Raw genomic sequence first — 26,080 nt, 5'->3', positions numbered from 1 at the left:
ACATACATACATGCATGCATGCATACATACATACATACATACAAACACACATCCACGCATACATACATACATACATACAAACACACATCCACGCATACATACATACATACATACATACATACATACATACAAACACACATCCACGTACAAACACACAGCCACGCATACATACATACATACAAACACATATCCACGCATACATACATACATGCATACATACATACAAACACACATCCACGCATACATACATACATACATACAAACACACATCCACGCATACATACATACATACATACATACATACAAACACACATCCACGCATACATACATACATACATACAAACACACATCCACGCATACATACATACATACATACATACATGCATACATACATACAAACACACATCCACGCATACATACATACATACATGAATGCATGCATACATACATACATACAAACACACATCCACGCATACATACATACATACAAACACACATCCACGCATACATACATACATACATACAAACACACATCCACGCATACATACATACATACATACATACATGCATACATACATACATACAAACACACATCCACGCATACATACATACATACATGAATGCATGCATACATACATACATACATACATACAAACACACATCCACGCATACATGCATACATACATACATACAAACACATCCACGCATACATGCATACATACATACATACAAGCACACATCCACGCATACATACATACATACATACATACATACATCCACGCATACATACATACATACATACATACAAACACACATCCACGCATACATACATACATACATGCATACATACATACAAACACACATCCACGCATACATACATACATGAATGCATGCATACATACATACATACATACATACAAACACACATCCACGCATACATACATACATACATACATACAAACACACATCCACGCATACATACATACATACATACATACATACAAACACACATCCACGCATACATACATACATACATACATATAAACACACATCCACGCATACATACATACATACATACAAACACACATCCACGCATACATACATACATATATACATACAAACACATATCCACGCATACATACATACATGCATACATACATACAAACACACATCCACGCATACATACATACATACATACATACATACAAACACACATCCACGCATACATACATACATACATACATACAAACACACATCCACGCATACATACATACATACATACAAACACACATCCACGCATACATACATACATACATACATACATGCATACATACAAACACACATCCACGCATACATACATACATACATGAATGCATGCATACATACATACATACAAACACACATCCACGCATACATACTGTACATACATACATACAAACACACATCCACGCATACATACATACATACATACATACAAACACACATCCACGCATACATACATACATACATGCATACATACATACAAACACACATCCACGCATACATACATACATACATACTGTGACAAACGGCTTACTCCGGGGCTCCGTCGTTTGTCCGGGACTGTTTAGAACACGGTCTTTTAGGGTAGGTTAAATGATGAGGCGTCACGTACTGTTCCTTTAAACAGGCTATGCCTGGTTTATTCAGTCCCAGGCACTGAGACTGCCACAGTGCATACAACAGAAAACAGATCAAAACAAAAGCTGCTCACCTGAGCGATAACTTAACTTAGATATCCCTGACTCAGGGTTGGAAGTGGCTTTTCCACTTCCAACATCAAAACATGGTACTTTTGCAGTCTTACACAAATGAACAGAAAGATTGAACCTGTTTGGGGAAGAGGCTTCTCCCCTCTGTAGTTCAGCAGCCTTCCAGCCTCCTGGCTCTTGTGGGGAGACCAGAGCAAACAGGAAATCAGTCTTTCATACCTGATTCCTAATTAGCATGACAGGTGACAGAAATCAGGCAGCAGACAAACTCTGGTTTGGATCTCTCATCCCTCAGTTCCAGCGCTTGCCAAACTGTGGGATGGAGTGTATGTATTATAAGGCTGCACTCCCAGGCCAAACAGGATAGAAACTGTCTAGTATCCTGGGAGCCCTATATACGGAATTTATTACCATCCCCTGGTTTCTGTCACATATCCTCCCCCCCAGCTCAGACCTCGAGGGATGAGCGACCATGGATATTAGGGAGTGCATCCTTGACAACCCGTCAGCATTGCCATGTTTGTGCCCTGACCTGTGTTCCACAGAAAATTTAAAGGGTTGTAGGCTTAGGAACCACCTGGTCACTCTAGCATTCTTTTCCCTGTTTTGACACATCCAGGTAAGGGGTGCATGATCTGTGACCAACCGGAATTTTCTCCCCAACAGGTAGTATTTGAGCGTCTCTACAGCCCACTTTATTGCGAGACACTCTTTCTCTACTATGGAGTAATTTTTCTCCTGGGGATTTAGTTTCCTACTTAAATAAAGGATGGGGTGCTCCTCACCTTGAGACTCCTGGGAGAGTACCGCCCCCAGCCCTACCTCAGATGCGTCGGTTTGGACTACGAACTCTTTGGAGAAGTCAGGTGTGACCAACACTGGTTGGGCACAGAGAGCTTCTTTCAGGCTTCTAAAGGCCTGTTCGGTTTCGGGGGACCACTTTACCATTAGCGGTCCTCTTGCTTTTGTGAGGTCAGTTAGTGGGGTTGCCTTAGTTGCAAAATTGGGAATAAACCTTCTATAGTACCCAATTAAGCCCAAAAAGGTCCTTACTTGTTTTTTTGTAACTGGCCTTGGCCAATTTTGTATCGCCTCCACTTTGAGTGTTTGGGGTTTGAGTAAACCTCTGCCAATAGAATATCCCAGATACTTGGCCTCCTCCAGACCAATAGTGCATTTAGCGGGGTTAGCAGTTAGTCCAGCAGACCGGACTGCGTCAAGCACAGCTTGGACCTTTGGAAGGTGGGATTGCCAATCTTCACTATGGATTACCACATCATCCAGGTAGGCGGCAGCATACCGAGCATGTGGTTTTAAAATTTTATCCATCATTCTTTGGAATGTGGCGGGAGCTCCATGTAAGCCAAAAGGCAGCACCCTATACTGAAAGAGGCCGTCTGGGGTTGAGAAGGCTGTCTTTTCTTTTGCCCTTTCTGTGAGGGGAACCTGCCAGTACCCTTTTGTTAGGTCTAGGGTTGTGAGATATCGGGCTTTGCCCAGTCTCTCTACAAGTTCATCTACCCTGGGCATAGGATAAGTATCAAATTTTGACACCGCGTTTAGTTTCCGGTAGTCATTACAAAACCTTGTTGTACCATCTGGCTTTGGGACTAAGACTATAGGGCTGTTCCACCCACTTTGGGATTCCTCAATTACACCTAGTTTTAGCATTTTTTTAACCTCTAAACTTATAGCCTTTCTTTTGGCCTCTGGGATTCGGTACGGTTTAAGGTTAACTCGGACCCCCGGTTCAGAGACTAAGTCATGTTCAATTACGCTAGTTCTACCTGGCCGTATAGAGAAGATTTCTTTGTTTCTTTTCACTAAATTCTGAACCTCTCGTTTCTGATGAACAGACAGTGTTTCAGCTATGCTAACCTCTGGGTCAGTTTCTTGATTCTCTGACGGACCTGGGGGTACTAGGGTTAACAAGACTTCTCTATCTTTCCAGGGCTTGAGTAGGTTTATATGGTAAATTTGCTCAGGTTTCCTCCTACCTGGCTGTCTTACCTTATAATTTACTTCTCCCACTCTTTCCAAGACCTCATATGGCCCATGCCATTTAGCAAGGAATTTACTCTCCACGGTGGGAACCAGAACTAGTACCCTATCACCTGGAGAAAAAATTCTGACCCTAGCACCCTTATTATATGTATTCCTCTGTGCTTCTTGAGCTTTCTCCATGTGTTCCCTCACTATGGGTAGGACTGCAGCAATGCGGTCCTGCATCTGGGCAACATGCTCTATTACACTTCTGTAAGGGGTAACCTCGTGTTCCCAAGTCTCTTTGGCTATATCCAGTAAGCCCCTTGGGTGTCGGCCATACAATAGTTCAAACGGGGAGAAGCCTGTGGATGATTGGGGAACTTCCCTAATGGCAAATAACAGGTACGGTAACAAACAATCCCAGTTTTTCCCATCTTTATCAACCGCCCGCCGTAACATACTCTTTAAGGTTTTATTGAACCTTTCCACTAAACCATCTGTTTGTGGATGATAGACTGAGGTTCTGAGATGCTTGATTTTTAGGAGTTTACATAGCTCTTTCGTTACTTGGGACATAAATGGTGTTCCCTGGTCAGATAGAATCTCTTTAGGAATCCCGACCCGGGAAAACAGAACTACTAACTCTTTTGCTATGTTTTTAGCTGAGGTGCTACGTAGGGGAACTGCCTCCGGATATCGGGTGGCATAATCTAATATTACCAATATATGCTGATGTCCCCTAGCAGACTTTATTAGGGGTCCTACTAGATCCATAGCAATCCGGTCAAATGGTACCTCTATTATGGGAAGGGGTACCAATGGGCTGCGGTACGCCTTGAACGGGGCGGTGATCTGACATTCTGGGCATGAGGAACAATAATTCGTAATTTCTGCCAGAACCCCAGGCCAATAGAAGCTTCGGAGAACCTTTTCTTTTGTCTTTTCCACCCCTAGGTGTCCCCCCAATGGATGACTATGTGCGAGGTGTAATACTACGTTACGGAATGTCCGTGGTACCAACAATTGTTTAGTTGTAACTGATTTCCTTTTATCAACCCGATATACTAGGTCGTTCTCTACCTCGAAGTAGGGGTAAGCAAGTGACCTATCTGGTTGGCCAGGAGTACTATTCTGGTCCCGTATATTTCCCCTTGCTACCGCTAATGTGGGGTCCTCCCACTGGGCCTTCTTAAAACTCCCAGGACTGACCTCTAGGTCAGCGAGGGTCTTATCCGGTTCTGGGGTGGTAAGTGTCTGCTCAACATCTTGATTTGGGGTATTCCCTACCAAAGTAGTGATGGGGAAGGGAATTTTACAGCACTCCTCCTTTTCCCCCTTCTTATTTGGGCCCTCGTCAACCTCCATTTCTGAAAAAGGGAAAGGATTTGTTTCTTCTAATACTTCGTTATGGTCCGCTATTGAACTCTGGGCGCTATTCTGAGCGGGGGACCACATTTTTAGAAAATGGGGAAAGTCGGTCCCTATTAACACATCATGTGCCAGTTTGGGTACAATACCCACCTTGAAATCTAAAGAACCAAACTCTGTTTCAAAAAAAAGATCAACAGTGGAATATTCATGATTATCCCCATGTATACAACAAATTGCCACTCTTTGTGAACTGTTTCCCTGTTTCTTCTTAATGGGCAAGAGGTATTCGGACACTAGTGTGACCATGCTCCCAGAGTCAAGAAGTGCCCGAACCCTCTTACCATTAACCTTTACAAATGCCCACAGATGGTTATTCAAGGGGTCCTCTGGGCTAGGGCCCATACATTGGGACAACAGCGAATAAGGTTCCACGCTGTTGCATTGCATGGGCTCATAATTTAGTGGGCAGATTTTTGCTGTGTGGCCCCTCTCATGACAATTTACACATTTAGGTACATAGTCTGTGTCCCACTTAGAGCCTTTTCCCGGCTCCCCATGTTGGCTATTGCCCTTAGTGTGCGAACCACTGTTGCTGGTGCTGCGTGAAGGTGGTCGCCGCTCTTCAGCGCCCCTTAACCCCGGTACCCTTTTACCGTCTCTGGAAGAGTCCTGGAACCTCGGGTAGTGGGGTTGCTCCACGACTGTGGGTTGCGGGTGCTCTTCTGCTGCATTGTACCTTTCTACGAGGGCCACAAGCTCATCCGCATTGTGGGGGTCACTCCGACTGACCCAACGGCGTAAGGCAGAGGGAAGTTTCCTCAAGAACTGGTCCATGACCAACCGTTCCACGATGTGGCTGGCTGAGTTGATCTCGGGTTGTAGCCACTTCCGGGCGAGGTGGATGAGGTCATACATCTGGCTTCGGGTGGCTTTATCCATCGTGAAGGACCATGCGTGAAACCTTTGGGCGCGAACAGCCGTGGTTACGCCGAGGCGGGCGAGGATCTCGAACTTCAATTTTGCATAGACGTTAGCTTCGGCTGGCTCTAGATCAAAGTAAGCCTTCTGGGGTTCGCCGCTTAGGAAGGGTGCGATTAGACCAGCCCACTCAGCTTCTGGCCATCCCTCTCTCTGTGCCGTGCGTTCAAACGTGAGAAGATAGGCTTCCACATCATCCGAGGGTCCCATCTTCTGAAGGTAGTGGCTTGCCCTGGTCATTTTCGGAACTGGGGCTGCCGCTGCCAGTGGAAGGTTACTGATAGTCCCCCTCAGGATCTCGAGTTCCTGCTGTAAGCCCTGAGCGAACCGCTGTTGCTCCTCTCTCAGCAAGCGGTTTGTCTCTTGCTGGTTTGCATTCGCGTTTTGCAGGGCTTCATTCGTCTGTTGCTGGTTTGCATTCGCCTGTTGCTGGTTGGCATTCGCCTGTTGCTGGTTGGCATTAATCTCTTGCTGGGCTATTAGCAGCTGTTGATGGGCTGCATTCGTCTGCTGCTGGTTTGCATTAGTTTCTTGCTGGGCTATTAACAGCTGTTGCTGGGTTTCATTCGCGTCTTTCTGGGCAGCGACATTGCGTACCAGCGCACCCACCACGTCTTCCATCTTGTTTGCAGAGGATGAAAAAAACTTTTTTTTTTTTTTTCAAAGTTCTTCAACCCGCAGACCCCCTAGTGCTCTGCCCGCATTCTCCACCATATGTGACAAACGGCTTACTCCGGGGCTCCGTCGTTTGTCCGGGACTGTTTAGAACACGGTCTGTTAGGGTAGGTTAAATGATGAGGCGTCACGTACTGTTCCTTTAAACAGGCTATGCCTGGTTTATTCAGTCCCAGGCACTGAGACTGCCACAGTGCATACAACAGAAAACAGATCAAAACAAAAGCTGCTCACCTGAGCGATAACTTAACTTAGATATCCCTGACTCAGGGTTGGAAGTGGCTTTTCCACTTCCAACATCAAAACATGGTACTTTTGCAGTCTTACACAAATGAACAGAAAGATTGAACCTGTTTGGGGAAGAGGCTTCTCCCCTCTGTAGTTCAGCAGCCTTCCAGCCTCCTGGCTCTTGTGGGGAGACCAGAGCAAACAGGAAATCAGTCTTTCATACCTGATTCCTAATTAGCATGACAGGTGACAGAAATCAGGCAGCAGACAAACTCTGGTTTGGATCTCTCATCCCTCAGTTCCAGCGCTTGCCAAACTGTGGGATGGAGTGTATGTATTATAAGGCTGCACTCCCAGGCCAAACAGGATAGAAACTGTCTAGTATCCTGGGAGCCCTATATACGGAATTTATTACCATCCCCTGGTTTCTGTCACAATACATACAAACACACATCCACGCATACATACATACATACATACAAACACACATCCACGCATACATACATACATACATACATACAAACACATCCACGCATACATGCATACATACATACATACATACAAACACACATCCACGCATACATACATACATACATACAAACACACATCCACGCATACATACATACATACATACATACATACATACATACATACATACAAACACACATCCACGCATACATACATACATACATACATACATACATACATACAAACACACATCCACGCATACATACATACATACATACATACATACATACATACATACATACATACAAACACACATCCACGCATACTGCACCGACACACTTTATTCGAGCAAATACCCAGTATGTACCTGGCAGATACCTGGAATGCGCCGCTCCTCACCTCTGACAAGCCCCGTTGCGTTTGCCTTCCCAGCCTGGGTTCATGCCTGGCTGACGGGCGGCTGATCTGTTAAATGATAATGATTAGGATTTAATAGGCTGCAATGCTTCGCGTGTCTACCAGATGGCATAAATTCATGAATTGTAATGCAGTATATATATATATACTGTGCAGTATTGCAGCCAGCGGGAATAAAATGCTTCAATCCCTGCCTGGAAAATACCTCAATGCACTCGGGCAGAAAACAGTCACAAACCTCAATACACCCGGGTATACCCGAATTCGTGGGACTAGCCGAGCTCGAATAAAGTGTGTCGCCAGTGTACATACATACATACAAACACACATCCACGCATACATACATACATACATACATACATACATACATGCATACATACATACAAACACACATCCACGCATACATACATACATACATGAATGCATGCATACATACATACATACATACATACATACAAACACACATCCACGCATACATACATACATACATACATACAAACACACATCCACGCATACATACATACATGCATACATACATGCATACATACATACAAACACACATCCACGCATACATACATACATACATGAATGCATGCATACATACATACATACATACAAACACACATCCACGCATACATACATACATACATACATACATACATACAAACACACATCCACGCATACATACATACATGCATACATACATGCATACATACATACAAACACACATCCACGCATACATACATACATACATACATACAAACACACATCCACGCATACATACATACATACATACATACATACAAACACATCCACGCATACATGCATACATACATACATACAAACACACATCCACGCATACATACATACATACATACATACATCCACGCATACATACATACATACATACAAACACACATCCACGCATACATACATACATACATACATACATGCATACATACATACAAACACACATCCACGCATACATACATACATGAATGCATGCATACATACATACATACATACATACAAACACACATCCACGCATACATACATACATACATACAAACACACATCCACGCATACATACATACATACATCCACGCATACATACATACATACATACATATAAACACACATCCACGCATACATACATACATACATACATACAAACACACATCCACGCATACATACATACATATATACATACAAACACATATCCACGCATACATACATACATGCATACATACATACAAACACACATCCACGCATACATACATACATACATACATACAAACACACATCCACGCATACATACATACATACATACATACAAACACACATCCACGCATACATACATACATACATACATACATACAAACACACATCCACGCATACATACATACATACATACATACATACATACATACATGCATACATACAAACACACATCCACGCATACATACATACATACATGAATGCATGCATGCATACATACATACATACATACAAACACACATCCACGCATACATACATACATACATACATACAAACACACATCCACGCATACATACATACATACATACATACATACATACATACATGCATACATACATACAAACACACATCCACGCATACATACATACATACATACATACATACATACAAACACACATCCACGCATACATACATACATACATACAAACACACATCCACGCATACATACATACATACATACATACATACAAACACATCCACGCATACATGCATACATACATACATATATACAAACACACATCCACGCATACATACATACATACATACATACAAACACACATCCACGCATACATACATACATACATACATACAAACACACATCCACGCATACATACATACATACATACATACATACATACAAACACACATCCACGCATACATACATGCATACATACATACAAACACACATCCACGCATACATACATACATACATACATACATACATACATACAAACACACATCCACGCATACATACATACATACATACATACAAACACACATCCACGCATACATACATACATGCATACATACATACATACATACATACATACATACATACATGCATACATACATACATACATTTGAGCGCAGGCAGCGGCGCGAAAAGATGAATTTCCTCATCTTCGCCGCTGTCTGTCGGCTCCCCTCTCCCTGCCGTGCGCACGCGCGTCTCTTGTATAGAAAGGCTGACTAACGTCAGCCAACTAAAAATCCGCGCGCACGGCGCAGCACGCGCCCGGCACTATAGAACGTGCCTAAGAGCTGTGCGATAACACAAACGTCAGACCGTGAGGTGGGGTCATGCTAGACTGTTCGATATGGCAGCGATAACATCGAAGCTGCTAGAATAGGCCCCTGAGATGGGATAGAGTGAGCCGGACAAGGGAGAGATATCCTGAAGTTCTCCCAGCTGATGATACTTGCCTATCCATCACATGTCATCGCTGAGAGCTCTGCAGGGAGAGGAGAGAGAGATAAGATTGATGCGGGGGGGGGGGGGTGATATCGTCAGACGTGTGGTGTGTGTACTGCGCTCTGGTATATGCAGAGGACTCACCTCAGCTGCTTTTTCCTCCCGCAGCGGAATCTGCCACCTAGGGACAAGCAGAAACACCCCGAGATTATCGCATGCTGGTGTGGGGGGAGGGGGGTGTGGGAGGAGGGGGGCAGCGATATACAGACAGATATATATGTGTGTAACAGTCAAAGTGTGAGCCAGGGTATCACTTCGTATTATTTACAGACCCAAAGTACTAATACTTATTACTTACAGACCCAGAGTACTAATACTTATTACTTACAGACCCACAGTACTGATACTTATTATTTACAGACCCAGAGTACTGATACTTATTATTTGCAGATCCAGAGTACTGATACTTATTAGACCCAGAGTACTAATACTTATTATTTACAGACCCAGAGTACTAATACTTATTATTTACAGACCCAGAGTACTAATTCTTATTATTTACAGACCCAGAGTACTAATTCTTATCACTTACAGACCCAGAGTACTAATTCTTATCACTTACAGACCCAGAGTACTGATACGTATTACTTACAGACCCAGAGTACTGATACGTATTACTTACAGACCCAGAGTACTGATACTTATTATTTACAAAGAAAGAGGAATGAGGTAGAGAACGAGCGGCACAGACATTTCTAGATACGCAAAAGTATAGAAGCACAGGTGGATGGCCAGACAGGTGTACAGACAGACAGGTGGATGGCCAGACAGGTGTACAGACAGACAGGTGGATGGCCAGACAGGTGTACAGACAGACAGGTGGATGGCCAGACAGGTGGATGGCCAGACAGGTGGATGGCCAGACAGGTGGATGGCCAGACAGGTGGATGGCCAGACAGGTGTACAGACAGACAGGTGGATGGCCAGACAGGTGTATGGCCAGACAGGTGTATGGCCAGACAGGTGTACAGACAGACAGGTGTACAGACAGACAGGGGGATGGCCAGACAGGTGTACAGACAGACAGGTGGATGGCCAGACAGGTGTACAGACAGACAGGTGGATGGCCAGACAGGTGGATGGCCAGACAGGTGGATGGCAAGACAGGTGGATGGCCAGACAGGTGTACAGACAGGCAGGTTGATGGACAGACAGGTGTACAGACAGACAGTTGGACAGACAGACAGACAGACAGACAGACAGGTGAATAGCCAGACAGGTGTACAGACAGACAGGTGGATGGCCAGACAGGTGTGCAGACAGGCAGGTTGATGGACAGACAGGTGTATAGACAGACAGTTGGACAGACAGGTCGATGGACAGACAAACAGGTGGATGGACAGACAGATGGATGGACAGACAGACAGACACATATATGGACAGACGGTTTCACAGATATCGGGTATTTTAATACTCACTGAAAATCACCAGCATCCCGACCACAAAAGCCACAGCCGCAAATATGAGCCCACCCCTCCTGATACTCTCATAGTCTGAGGGAAGGGGGGGAGAGAGTATTATAGAGAGAAGAGTAGAGGATGGAGAGAATGAGAGAGGAAGGAGCGGGTAGAGGAGAGAGAATTAGGGCGGAGAGAGGTTATTTCAGGCACAAAGATTAACTCTCTCACTGCTGGGGACAAAGCATTTAAAGGGCTGTATCCCACCGCTGCCACCACAATGTCACAGTATCTGGTTAAATATCAGGGACCTAGTACTTTGTGTCACATAATATCCTGGGCTCGGAGGTCTCACAGTCAGAGGGGGCCACAGTGCGGTTATTTTATGGCTGCGTCGTCCGACTTGTGTTACTGTTAATGTTTTAACACCAAGCAATCCAATCACACAGGTAGTCACTAACACTGTGTGACACTGTGTGACAATGTATTTCATTGTGTGATATTGTGTGACACTGTATGACATTGTTTGATATTGTGTGACACAATGTGACTTTGTGGCCCTGTGTGACATTGTGTGACACTGTGACATTGTGTGATGTTGTGTGACACTGTGTGATGTTGTGTGACACTGTGTGACTGCGTGACATTATGTGACACTGCGTGACATTGTGTGACACTGTGACTACATGACACTGCGTAATATTGTGTGACTGCATGTCACAGCGTGACATTGTGTGATATTGTGTGACTGCATGACACTGCGTGACATTGTGTGACTGCATGTCACAGCGTAACATTGAGTGATATTGTGTGACTGCATGATACTGCGTGACATTGTGTGATATTGTGTGACATTGTGTGACTGCATGTCACAGCGTGACATTGTATGATATTGTGTGACTACATGACACTGCGTGACATTGTGTGATATTGTGTGACTGCGTGACATTGTGTGATATTGTGTGACACTGTGATATTGTGTGACACTGTGATATTGTGTGATATTGTGTGACTGCATGACACTGCGTGACTTCATGACACTGTGTGACACTGAGTGACTGCATGACACTGTGTGACATTGTGTAATATTGTGTGACTGCATGACATGGTGTGACACTGCGTGACATTGTGTGTCACTGTGTGACTGCATGACACTTCGTGACATTGTGTAATATTGTGTGACTGCATGACACTGTGATATTGTGTGACTGCATGACACTGTGTGACATTGCATGACATTGTGTGATATTGTGTGACACTGCGTGACATTGTGTAATATTGTGTGACTGCATGACACTGTGTGACACTGCGTGACACTGACATACCCCTCCAGAATTGGATTGATTGATATGACACTAAATTCTGTCTCTCGTACAGTAGCTGTATTAATACTTTGTTACCCGGGATGATACTCTGATAAGTACCTCTCTGTTACGCCTGCATCTTACCATAGAAAAACGGCTCCTGCAGCTGCTGCTTCAGATCCTGCGCTGATAAGGGAGAGCAGAGTTAGATGGGAGCATGGCACTGCAGGAGTTACACATCCTAATGTATATGTAGGTATCTGTGTGTGCACCTGTGTGATGGATGGATGTGCTGATCTGTCCCTTAGTTACATGCACACACCAACATATTTTTTTTACATTTGCAATGTAAATGGCATAAGTTATTGAGATGTGCCTGCTGACCAGGGTCAGAAATGTGTATACGTGTGATATTTTTTATTTATTTTTCTTCCAACAGGTATCTCTCTGAGTTGAATTCTTCCATCAATGTAACCCCAATTGCCACAGAACGTATATCTAATTAACGACTCCTTGGTAGTCAAGTGAATGTGTTTAGAGTATTTAAGTCAGACTATCTTGGCTGTGAGCCATATATCTGTGTGTAACATCTTAAAGTGTCACATATAAAGTGTCTGTGGAGTTAGAATTGGAGGTGAAGAATACAGGAAGATCTGGACTCTGCAGCTGTGAGAACTAAATGCTCTGATTATTTGTACTCTTCCCATCCTCCTATACCTGGGACCTATCTCCTCCTGCATCTCACTGCTCCTATACCCGGGACCTATCTCCTCCTGCATCTCTCTACTCCTATACCCGGGACCTCTCTCCTCCTGCATCTCACTGCTCCTATACCTGGGACGTCTCTCCTCCTGCATCTCGCTACTCCTATACCTGGGACCTCTCTCCTCCTGCATCTCACTACTCCTATACCTGGGACCTCTCTCCTCCTGCATCTCACTACTCCTATACCTGGGACCTCTCTCCTCCTGCATCTCACTGCTCCTATACCTGGGACCTCTCTCCTCCTGCATCTCACTACTCCTATACCTGGGACCTCTCTCCTCCTGCATCTCGCTACTCCTGCATCTCGCTACTCCTATACCTGGGACCTCTCTCCTCCTGCATCTCACTACTCCTATACCTGGGACCTCTCTCCTCCTGCATCTCACTACTCCTATACCTGGGACCTCTCTCCTCCTGCATCTCTCTACTCCTATACCCGGGACCTCTCTCCTCCTGCATCTCACTGCTCCTATACCTGGGACCTCTCTCCTCCTGCATCTCGCTACTCGTATACTGTACCTGGGACCTCTCCCCTCCTGCATCTCACTATTCCTATACCTGGGACCTCTCTCCTCCTGCATCTCACTATTCCTATACCTGGGACCTCTCTCCTCCTGCATCTCACTGCTCCTATACCTGGGACCTCTCTCCTCCTGCATCTCGCTACTCCTATACCTGGGACCTCTCTCCTCCTGCATCCCGCTACTCCTATACCTGGGACCTCTCTCCTCCTGCATCTCACTACTCCTATACCTGGGACCTCTCTCCTCCTGCATATCGCTACTCCTATACCCAGGACCTCTCTCCTCCTGCATCTCACTGCTCCTATACCTGGGACCTCTCTCCTCCTGCATCTCACTACTCCTATACCTGGGACCTCTCTCCTCCTGCAGCTCGCTACTCCTATACCTGGGATCTCTCTCCTCCTGCATCTCGCTACTCCTATACCCGGGACCTCTCTCCTCCTGCATCTCACTTCTCCTATACCTGGGACCTCTCTCCTCCTGCATCTCACTACTCCTATACCTGGGACCTCTCCTCCTGCATCTCATTACTCCAATACCTGGGATCTCTCTCCTCCTGCATCTCGCTACTCCTATACCCGGGACCTCCCTCCTCCTGCATCTCACTACTCCTATACCTGGGACCTCTCTCCTCCTGCATCTCACTACTCCTATACCCGGGACCTCTCTCCTCCTGCATCTCGCTACTCCTATACTTGGGACATCTCTCCTCCTGCATCTCGCTACTCCTATACCCGGGACCTCTCTCCTCCTGCATCTCACTACTCCTATACCTGGGACCTCTCTCCTCCTGCATCTCACTACTCCTATACCTGGGACCTCTCTCCTCCTGCATCTCGCTACTCCTATACCTGGGACCTCTCTCCTCCTGCATCTCTCTACTCCTATACCCGGGACCTCTCTCCTCCTGCATCTCACTGCTCCTATACCTGGGACCTCTCTCCTCCTGCATCTCACTGCTCCTATACCTGGGACCTCTCTCCTCCTGCATCTCGCTACTCCTATACCTGGGACCTCTCTCCTCCTGCATCTCACTGCTCCTATACCTGGGACTTCTCTCCTCCTGCATGTCACTGCTCCTATACCTGGGACTTCTCTCCTCCTGCATCTCGCTGCTCCTATACCTGGGACCTCTCTCCTCCTGCATCTCACTGCTCCTATACCTGGGACCTCTCTCCTCCTGCATCTCGCTACTCCTATACCTGGGACCTCTCTCCTCCTGCATCTCACTGCTCCTATACCTGGGACCTCTCTCCTCCTGCATGTCACTGCTCCTATACCTGGGACTTCTCTCCTCCTGCATCTCGCTGCTCCTATACCTGGGACCTCTCTCCTCCTGCATCTCGCTACTCCTATACCCGGGACCTCTCTCCTCCTGCATCTCGCTACTCCTATACCTGGGACCTCTCTCCTCCTGCATCTCACTATTCCTATACCTGGGACTTCTCTCCTCCTGCATCTCACTGCTCCTATACCTGGGACCTCTCTCCTCCCGCATCTCACTACTCCTACACCTGGGACCTCTCTCCTCCTGCATCTCGCTACTCCTATACCTGGGACCTCTCTCCTCCTGCATGTCACTACAACTGTACCTGGGACCTCTCCTCCTGCATCTCACTATTCCTATACCTGGGACTTCTCTCCTCCTGCATCTCACTGCTCCTATACCTGGGACCTCTCTCCTCCTGCATCTCGCTACTCCTATACCTGGGACCTCTCTCCTCCTGCATCTCACTGCTCCTATACCTGGGACCTCTCTCCTCCTGCATCTCACTACTCCTATACCTGGGACCTCTCTCCTCCTGCATCCTGCTACTCCTATACCTGGGACCTCTCTCCTCCTGCATCTCGCTACTCCTATACCTGGGACCTCTCTCCTCCTGCATCTCACTACTATACCTGGGACCTCTCTCCTCCTGCAGCTCGCTACTCCTATACCTGGCACCTCTCTCCTCCTGCATCTCGCTACTCCTATACCCGGGACCTCTCTCCTCCTGCATCTCACTACTCCTATACCTGGCACCTCTCTCCTCCTGCATCTCGCTACTCCTATACCCGGGACCTCTCTCCTCCTGCATCTCACTACTCCTATACCTGGGACTTCTCTCCTCCTGCATCTCACTACTCCTATACCTGGGACCTCTCTCCTCCTGCATCTCACTGCTCCTATACCTGGGACCTATCTCCTCCTGCATCTCACTACTATACCTGGGACCTCTCTCCTCCTGCATCTCACTATTCCTATACCTGGGACCTCTCTCCTCCTGCATCTCACTACTCCTATACCTGGGACCTCTCTCCTCCTGCATCTCGCTATGCCCTCCCTATTGCTTTTTCTGTTTACTCTCTCCTCACTCCTTTGTAAACTTTTCTGTTCCCTCCAACAACTTCCCCACTCCCCTCCTATCCACATCTTTTCCCCTCTCCTTCCCTCCGCATGTGCCTGTGCCCATACACGTCACCTCTCTCCCAATAACTTCTTTACCCCTCAATAAAAAGCACCCACAGATCCTCTATTCACACCCTCTATCTGCTCTTTCTTCCTGCTGCTGGGGATATCTCTCCTAATCCTGCACACAGCCATATACACACCCGCTCTCACCCATGCCTCCCTGCCACCCGCTCTCACCCACGCCTCCTGCCACCTGCTCTCACCCACACCTCCCTGCCACCCGCTCTCACCCATGCCTCCCTGCCACCCGCTCTCACCCACGCCTCCTGCCACCTGCTCTCACCCACACCTCCCTGCCACCCGCTCTCACCCACGCCTCCCTGCCACCCGCTCTCACCCACGCCTCCTGCCACCTGCTCTCACCCACACCTCCCTGCCACCCGCTCTCACCCACGCCTCCCTGCCACCCGCTCTCACCCACGCCTCCTGCCACCTGCTCTCACCCACACCTCCCTGCCACCCGCTCTCACCCACGCCTCCCTGCCACCCGCTCTCACCCACGCCTCCCTGCCACCCACTCTCACACTCGCCTCCCTGCCACCCGCTTTCACACGCCTCCCTGCCACCCGCTCTCACCCACACCTCCCTGCCTCCCGCTCTCACCCACGCCTCCCTGCCACCCGCTCTCACCCACGCCGCCCTGCCACCCACTCTCACACTTGCCTCCCTGCCACCCGCTCTCACACGCCTCCCTGCCACCCGCTCTCTCACACGCCTCCCTGCCACCCGCTCTCACACACGCCTCCCTGCCTCCCGCTCTCACCCACGCCTCCCTGCCACCTGCTCTCACCCACGCCTCCCTGCCACCTGCTCTCACCCACGCCTCCCTGCCACCCGCTCTCACACACGCCTCCCTGCCACCCGCTCTCACACACGCCTCCCTGCCACCTGCTCTCACCCACAGCTCCCTGCCACCCGCTCTCACACACGCCTCCCTGCCACCCGCTCTCACACACGCCTCCCTGCCACCCGCTCTCACACACGCCTCCTTGCCACCCGCTCTCACACACGCCTCCCTGCCACCCACTCTCACACACGCCTCCCTGCCACCCGCTCTCACACACGCCTCCCTGCCACCCGCTCTCACACACGCCTCCCTGCCACCCGCTCTCACCCACGCCTCCCTGCCACCCGCTCTCACACACGCCTCCCTGCCACCCGCTCACACACGCCTCCCTGCCACCCGCTCTCACACACGCCTCCCTGCCACCCGCTTTCACACTCGCTTCCCTGTCACCCGCTCTCACACACGCCTCCCTGCCACCCGCTCTCACACACGCCTCCCTGCCACCCGCTCTCACACACGCCTCCCTGCCACCCGCTCTCACCCACGCCTCCCTGCCACCCGCTCTCACCCACGCCTCCCTGCCACCCGCTCTCACCCACGCCTCCCTGCCACCTCTTCCCCTGCTAATGGTGTTAACCTTCTGATTTAATACTGACTAACCTTAAACTCGCCCCACAAATCAAGCATCCCAACAGCCTGCACTCATGGCCACTGTCCCACACCCACGTCACTCCTACCCACCCACTGTGGCCAAGCACTGCCATCTACAGCACTTATTCCCTCACATGCTGTCTCTGTAACTCTCCCATCATACTGCTTAGATTGTAAGCTCTTCGGGGCAGGGATTTCCTTTCCGATTGTGTGACTTTGCTGCGCTTATTGTATTGTTATAATTCCCTGTACGGTATTCTTTGTGAAGCACTGAGTATACTTTTGGCGCTATATAAATAAAGACATACATACATACGTGACCTGTGTATATATTATGTATGTATGTATGTATGTACGCCAGTCCCGGTGTTGGCGCCTTTGCACACTGCATGTTAATTCCTTGTACAAGAGCTGCCAATCTAATAGCCGTACTTGGAAGATAAAGGACTTTGCCCAGAGGTCAGTCACACAGATGTGGTCACGGGGTTAATTAGTGCTCCCAGCTCATCACAGGCTAACCATGCAGAACATCTCCACTAGCAAATTAACCCCTCACTGTGTCTCATATTACAGGGACCCTCACTCACAGGTTACAGGGAGCCTCACTCACAGGTTACAGGGACCCTCGCTCACAGTGACCCTCACTCACAGGTTACAGGGACCCTCGCTCACAGGTTACAGGGAGCCTCACTCACAGGTTACAGGGAGCCTCACTCACAGGTTACAGGGACCCTCGCTCACAGTGACCCTCACTCACAGGTTACAGGGACCCTCGCTCACAGGTTACAGGGACCCTCACTCACAGGTTACAGGGACCCTCACTCACAGGTTACAGGGACCCTCACTCACAGGTTACAGGGACCCTCACTCACAGGTTACAGGGACACTCACTCACAGGTTACAGGGACCCTCACTCACAGGTTACAGGGACCCTCGCTCATAGGTTACAGGAACCCTCACTCACAGGTTACAGGAACCCTCACTCACAGGTTACAGGGACCCTCGCTCACAGGTTACAGGAACCCTCACTCACAGGTTACAGGGACCCTCACTCACAGGTTACAGGGAGCCTCACTCACAGGTTACAGGGACCCTCGCTCACAGTGACCCTCACTCACAGGTTACAGGGACCCTCGCTCACAGGTTACAGGGAGCCTCACTCACAGGTTACAGGGAGCCTCACTCACAGGTTACAGGGACCCTCGCTCACAGTGACCCTCACTCACAGGTTACAGGGACCCTCGCTCATAGGTTACAGGGACCCTCACTCACAGGTTACAGGGACCCTCACTCACAGGTTACAGGGACCCTCACTCACAGGTTACAGGGACCCTCACTCACAGGTTACAGGGACACTCACTCACAGGTTACAGGGACCCTCACTCACAGGTTACAGGGACCCTCGCTCATAGGTTACAGGAACCCTCACTCACAGGTTACAGGAACCCTCACTCACAGGTTACAGGGACCCTCACTCACAGATTACAGGGACCCTCACTCACAGGTTACAGGGACCCTCGCTCACAGGTTACAGGGACCCTCGCTCACAGGTTACAGGATTATTTATTAATACAGTATATACACAGAGACACACGGGGTGAGCGCAGCTCCGTATAATGGGGTCACTGTACGGGGTGAGCACAGGTCCGGATAATGCAGTCACTGTATGGGGTGAGCGCAGCTCTGGATAATTGGGTCAATGTACAGGGTGAGCGCAAGTCCAGATAACGGGGTCACTGTACGGGGTGAGTACAGGTCCGGATAACGCAGTCACTGTACGGGGTGAGCACAGCTCTGTATAATGGGGTCACTGTACGGGGTGAGCTCAGCTCTGTATAATTGGGTCACTTTACGGGGTGAACACAGCTCCGGATAACGGGGTCACTGTATGGGGTGAGGTCAGCTCAGGATAACGGGGTCACTTTATGGGGTGATTGCAGCTCCGGATAACGGGGTCACTGTACGGGGTGAGACCGCTCCGGATAACGGGGTCACTGTATGGGGTGAGGTTGCACCGGATAACGGGGTCACTACGGGGTGAGTGCAGCTTCGGATAACGGGGTCACTGTATAGGATGAGCGCAGCTCAGGATAACGGGGTCACTGTATGGATTGAGTGCAGCTCCGGATAACGGGGTCACTGTATGGGGTGAGGTTGCACCGGATAACGGGGTCACTACGGGGTGAGCGCAGCTCAGGATAACGGGGTCACTGTATAGGGTGAGTGCAGCTCAGGATAACGGGGTCACTATGGGGTGAGCGCAGCTCAGGATAACGGGGTCACTGTATGGGGTGAGGTTGCACCGGATAACGGGGTCACTACGGGGTGAGTGCAGCTCCGGATAACAGGGTGAGTGCAGCTCAGGATAACGGGGTCATTGTATGGGGTGAGGTTGCACCGGATAACGGGGTCACTACGGGGTGAGTGCAGCTCCGGATAACGGAGTCACTGTATGGGGTGAGGTTGCACCGGATAACAGGGTCACTACGGGGTGAGTGCAGCTCAGGATAACGGGGTCACTGTATGGGGTGAGGTTGCACCAGATAACAGGGTCACTACGGGGTGAGCGCAGCTCAGTATAACGGGGTCACTGTATGGGGTGAGGTTGCACCGGATAACGGGGTCACTACGGGGTGAGTGCAGCTCCGGATAACAGGGTGAGTGCAGCTCCGGATAACGGGGTCACTACGGGGTGAGCGCAGCTCAGGATAACGGGGTCACTGTATAGGGTGAGTGCAGCTCAGGATAACGGGGTCACTATGGGGTGAGCGCAGCTCAGGATAACGGGGTCACTGTATGGGGTGAGGTTGCACCGGATAACGGGGTCACTACGGGGTGAGTGCAGCTCCGGATAACAGGGTGAGTGCAGCTCAGGATAACGGGGTCATTGTATGGGGTGAGGTTGCACCGGATAACGGGGTCACTACGGGGTGAGTGCAGCTCCGGATAACGGAGTCACTGTATGGGGTGAGGTTGCACCGGATAACAGGGTCACTACGGGGTGAGTGCAGCTCAGGATAACGGGGTCACTGTATGGGGTGAGGTTGCACCAGATAACAGGGTCACTACGGGGTGAGCGCAGCTCAGTATAACGGGGTCACTGTATGGGGTGAGGTTGCACCGGATAACGGGGTCACTACGGGGTGAGTGCAGCTCCGGATAACAGGGTGAGTGCAGCTCCGGATAACGGGGTCACTACGGGGTGAGTGCAGCTGCGGATAACGGGGTCACTACGGGGTGAGTGCAGCTGCGGATAACGGGGTCACTTTACGGGCTGAGCGCAGGTCCAGATAACGGAGTCACTGTCACACCCCGCTGCTTATGGTTTTACAAGTTAATAAGGGGGTTATAAAATGCGGGTGTTAGACATACATAATAAAGGATTACAGCCAGAAACCCGCAGGGTCGGAACATTTTGTAGCCAGACGTAAAACTGGGATCATATCAGGGGTAAAAATACCACTACTTTTTTATTTACAAACCTGGAGTAACATTACTATCTCTCCCCCCTCATCTCTCCATCCTCTCTCCCTCCCCCCTCTCCATCCCCAGCCTCACTCCCTCCCCCCTCTCCATCCATTCTCTCTCCCTCTCTCCTTCCCCACTCTCTCCCCCCATCTCTATCTCTCCCCCCTCACTCCCTCACTGCATTTCTCTCTCCCTCTCTCACCTTTCTTTCCCTCTCTCCCTCCTCCTCTCTCCTCTCTCCTTTTCTCTCCCTCCTCTCTCTTTTTCTTTCCCTCCTCCTATCTCTTTTTCTTTCCCTTCCCTCTCTTTTTCTCTCCCTCCCTCCCCACCTCTCTCTTTTTCTCCCCCTCCCTACCTATCTCCCCTTCACTCATTTTGGGGAATAAACCGGCAGAGCCTGGAAGACCAAATGAAGTATTCGGTCCTTCCCACACGGTGAGTAAGCCAAGTCATGTAATAAAGTGAATAGTTCTTATCTACAACTCCATCCTCTTACCATCAGCCATCACTTCAATACGACTGCTCCTCTTCTCAACACGACTGCTGCTCTTCTCGTCCTGCTTCTCTCCTTCTCCTGCTCTGATTGTGCTGCTCCTGCTCTGAGTGTGCTGCTCCTCTCCTTGTCCTGCTCTGAGTGTGCTGCTCCTCTCCTTGCCCTGCTCTGAGTGTGCTGCTCCTCTCCTTGTCCTGCTCTGAGTGTGCTGCTCCTCTCCTTGCCCTGCTCTGAGTGTGCTGCTCCTGCTCTGAGTGTGCTGCTCCTCTCCTTGTCCTGCTCTGAGTGTGCTGCTCCTCTCCTTGCCCTGCTCTGAGTGTGCTGCTCCTGCTCTGAGTGTGCTGCTCCTCTCCTTGTCCTGCTCTGAGTGTGCTGCTCCTCTCCTTGCCCTGCTCTGAGTGTGCTGCTCCTCTCCTTGCCCTGCTCTGAGTGTGCTGCTCCTCTCCTTGCCCTGCTCTGAGTGTGCTGCTCCTGCTCTGAGTGTGCTGCTCCTCTCCTTGTCCTGCTCTGAGTGTGCTGCTCCTCTCCTTGCCCTGCTCTGAGTGTGCTTCTCCTCTCCTTGCCCTGCTCTGAGTGTGCTGCTCCTCTTCTTGCCCTGCTCTGGGTGTGCTGCTCCTCTCCTTGTCCTACTCTGAGTGTTCTCTGCTCGCGCCCGCTCGGATAGGACACGGTTTTCGGAGACAGCCCTGGTTACACATTAACCGACCCTGGGGTAATATTTCTCCCAGTCACGAGGGACGCAGGTTTCAGGTGGAGGGGGTCTGGGAAGAAAGGAGCCACTGCCCAAATATCCCAAACTCCTTCACGCACCACAACACGTCTTTGTGGGGACATAGCGCTGCGTTAACCCATTCCTGATCTCTGCGCAACTCCTCGTCATTAAAAACCTTCCCGGAGAAACCGTCAGATTCTGTGTAAATATTCACGTAAAAACACGGGCGGGGGGAGGGGGGTCCAGGGCCGCTTACAAATGATAATCACCTTTATATTTATCAGTAGGGCGAAGGCACAAAATTCCCGCCCCGCAGAACTTGCAATCTAACACAACCGGATGCCTGAGGGTCAAGTGACTTGCGCAAGGTCACACGGAGCGGTCGCCCACTTCAAAGGCCAGTATGTTACATGCAGAGTTGTGACACGAGGACGCCCCAGGATGTCCGCGGGTTACAGAATTCTGGCGCGATCTTCGTGCGGTTTAATCACAGATCCCGCGGTCTCTCGCGCTTCCGTCTGTGAAACCGACGGCGTTTCTTTTATTTTCTTTCGCTCATTCGCCGAAAGTTTCACAGACCATCACTTTTCTCCGGCGAACGCACAAAGTCGTCGCAGACACAATATTTGTGCAGAAGTCTACAACTTTCTCCAAAATAACCCAAAATGCCCCCTTCAGGGAACCTCGGGCCTGGCTGGTAGACGTTGTAGATTTTTCTGTTGATTTTCTAATGCGCATCGATAATAATTTGCCGCTGTCCGGGCGAACTGCGACGTCGCAAAATGACGCCGAAAATCCCAAAATTGTCAGTTTTGCCCACCTGTTTAAACAAGAACGCGCAGAACCGACAAGTCTCCTTAAACATCACAAGATCCTGTAATCCGTTCAAAAAGGGATCCTCAAGACCCCCCAACAGGTCAGGTTTTCAGGATATCCCTGCTTCAGCAAAGTTGGCTCAGTCTTTGACTGGACTTGAGAACCCCTAAGTTAAACTGCACACAAACGGCCCAAATACGCAGACACCTGTGAGCACAGTTACCCGCGGAGATGGCAGCGCGGGAAAACATCTCTGCAAACATTTCCATTCTCGTGACTTTTTTTTCCTTCTCAAGTCGTGAATGTGAAGAATTCCCCAGTCTCACTAATATTTAACAATGTTCCTCTCGCCTCCTGTTACAGCTCAGTCCTCGCCGCCGTGTTTAACCCTTGCTGCACTGGCGCTGTGCTCATACCGCGGGTTTGGCGAGCGGTCTCATCGTTGCTGCTGATCATGATTCTGAGATTTAAGGGGTTTGAATTTTGAAATTACATTTGTAATGTCACTATAGCCACGGTTATAACGGTGGCGAAGCTGTGCAGCGATACATGTTCGCATCGTATTTTTCTCCTGCAGGTAACTTACTCTCACCCCAAACCTATGAAATCTGCCAGCGCTAACACCACCCTAACTCCTGTTACTAGATTTAAATATCTGGGCATATGGTTTGACTCCCACTTAACATTCGGGATGCACATTGATACCCTGACATTTAAAACCTATGCCAAACTAGGTGCACTTTATAGCAGGGGTGCGCAAACTGTGGGGGCACTCTCCCACCTTAAACCTTTCTCACTGACTGCCCCACACCTCTGGAATGCCTTCCCCTCAATACCCGACTAGCACCCTCTCTATCCACCTTTAAGTCCCACCTTAATACACACTTGGTTAAAGAAGCTTACTGTATGAGTAGCACCGCGGCTAATATTATACACCTGATACATGAAGCTTGGCCCCCTGCAGATGCACTTACCAGAACTCCCTCCTACTGTCTCCGTTTGTTCTCCCTACCAATTAGATTGTAAGCTCTTTGGAGCAGGGACTCTTCTTCCTTAATGTTACTTTTATGTCTGATGCACTTATTCCCATTATGTGTTATCTGTATTATTTGTTATTTATGATTGTCACAAGTATTACACCTGTGACGCGCTTTGTACATTAACAGCGCTATAAAAATAATGACACACATACATACATAAATGGGCACCCTACTATCCACCCCCTCTAACCCCAACAACCCCCTCCCCCCCAACTCATACAGTACAGTAATGGGCAAAACCCTCTTATCTAGATCTGGATAATAGCTCATTTTCCCATCGAAAATAAAACATTAATCAGCATAAAACAATTTAAAGTTGTACTTACCCCTGGCAGGATGAAAGCCGCCCTCATCCTCATCTCAATCCTCCTCGTCTTCCTCATCTCCGTCCTCCTCATCTCTGTCCTCCTCCTCATCTCCATCCTCCTTGTCTTCCTCATCTCCGTCCTTCTCATCCTCATCTCCGTCCTCTTCGTCTTCCTCTTCCCTGTCGTCCTCATTCTCATCTCCATCCTCCTCGTCTTCCTCCATCTCATCTCCATCCTCATCCTCCTCTCTGTCCTCCTCGTCATCTCTGTCCTCCTCATCTCCTTCCTCCTTGTCTTCCTCATCTCTGTCCTCTTCGTCTAACTGATCTCTGTCCTCCTCGTCATCCTCATCTCTGTCCTCCTCTTCATCCTCATCTCCATCCTCCTCGTCTTCCTCATCTCCATCCTCCTCATCCTCATCTCCGTCCTCCTCATCCTCATCTCCGTCCTCCTCGTCTTCCTCATCCTCATCTCCGTCCTCCTCGTCTTCCTCATCCTCATCTCCGTCCTCCTTGTCTTCCCCATCTCTGTCCTCTTCGTCTACCTCATCCTCATCTCCGTCCTCCTTGTCTTCCTCATCTCCGTCCTCCTTGTCTTCCTCATCTCCATCCTCCTCATCTTCATCTCCGTCCTCCTCATCTTCCTCATCCTCAACTCCGTCCTCCTTGTCTTCCTCATCCTCATCTCTGTCTTCCTCATCCTCATCTCTGTCCTCTTCTTCTACCTCATCTCCATCCTTCTCATCCTCATCTCTGTCCTTCTCATCCTCATCTCTGTCCTCCTCATCTTCATCTCCGTCCTCCTCGTCATCCTCATCCTCATCTCCGTCCTCCTCCGTGGGCACAACATTAAAATAAAAAAACTAACTACTAGCCACTAACCCCATAATTACCGTAGCACTTAATAACCACTAAAGTAATTAAGGGGTTAACCCCCCCCCCCCCCCGATACTCGCCCAG

The 26,080-nt window shown here is 48.9% G+C and overlaps 1 protein-coding gene across 1 annotated transcript; it reads right to left on the bottom strand.

Annotated features, from left to right (window-relative positions):
• Positions 1–10,078: 10,078 nt before the first annotated feature.
• On the bottom strand, positions 10,079–25,172 carry LOC142498096 (uncharacterized). The gene is made up of 7 exons (XM_075606601.1): positions 25,140–25,172; positions 23,056–23,132; positions 22,249–22,931; positions 13,250–13,291; positions 11,823–11,897; positions 10,489–10,525; positions 10,079–10,384 (listed from the first exon to the last, which is right to left on the bottom strand). Exons 1-7 carry the CDS (start codon positions 25,170–25,172, stop codon positions 10,363–10,365), a joined length of 969 nt encoding a protein of 322 aa, XP_075462716.1. The 3' UTR covers positions 10,079–10,362.
• Between the last annotated feature and the right edge of the window lie 908 nt (positions 25,173–26,080).

Source organism: Ascaphus truei, chromosome 6 (genome assembly GCF_040206685.1).
Source record: "Ascaphus truei isolate aAscTru1 chromosome 6, aAscTru1.hap1, whole genome shotgun sequence".
Taxonomy (NCBI): domain Eukaryota; kingdom Metazoa; phylum Chordata; class Amphibia; order Anura; family Ascaphidae; genus Ascaphus; species Ascaphus truei.
The sequence above is the reverse complement of the archived record's forward strand: the minus strand, read 5'-3'. Positions and strand labels throughout refer to the sequence as shown.

Bases quoted from the DNA above. Each gene is read 5' to 3' on its own strand.
- LOC142498096 (XM_075606601.1), bottom strand. From the start codon at position 25,172: ATGAGGATGAGGGCGGCTTTCATCCTGCCAGGG. The intron at 22,932-23,055 runs GTGCGTGAAGGA...ATGTGTAACCAG, and splicing joins CCCCACAAAGACGTGTTGTG to GGCTGTCTCCGAAAACCGTG. The intron at 11,898-13,249 runs GTAAGATGCAGG...CCCTTCCCTCAG, and splicing joins GCAGGAGCCGTTTTTCTATG to ACTATGAGAGTATCAGGAGG.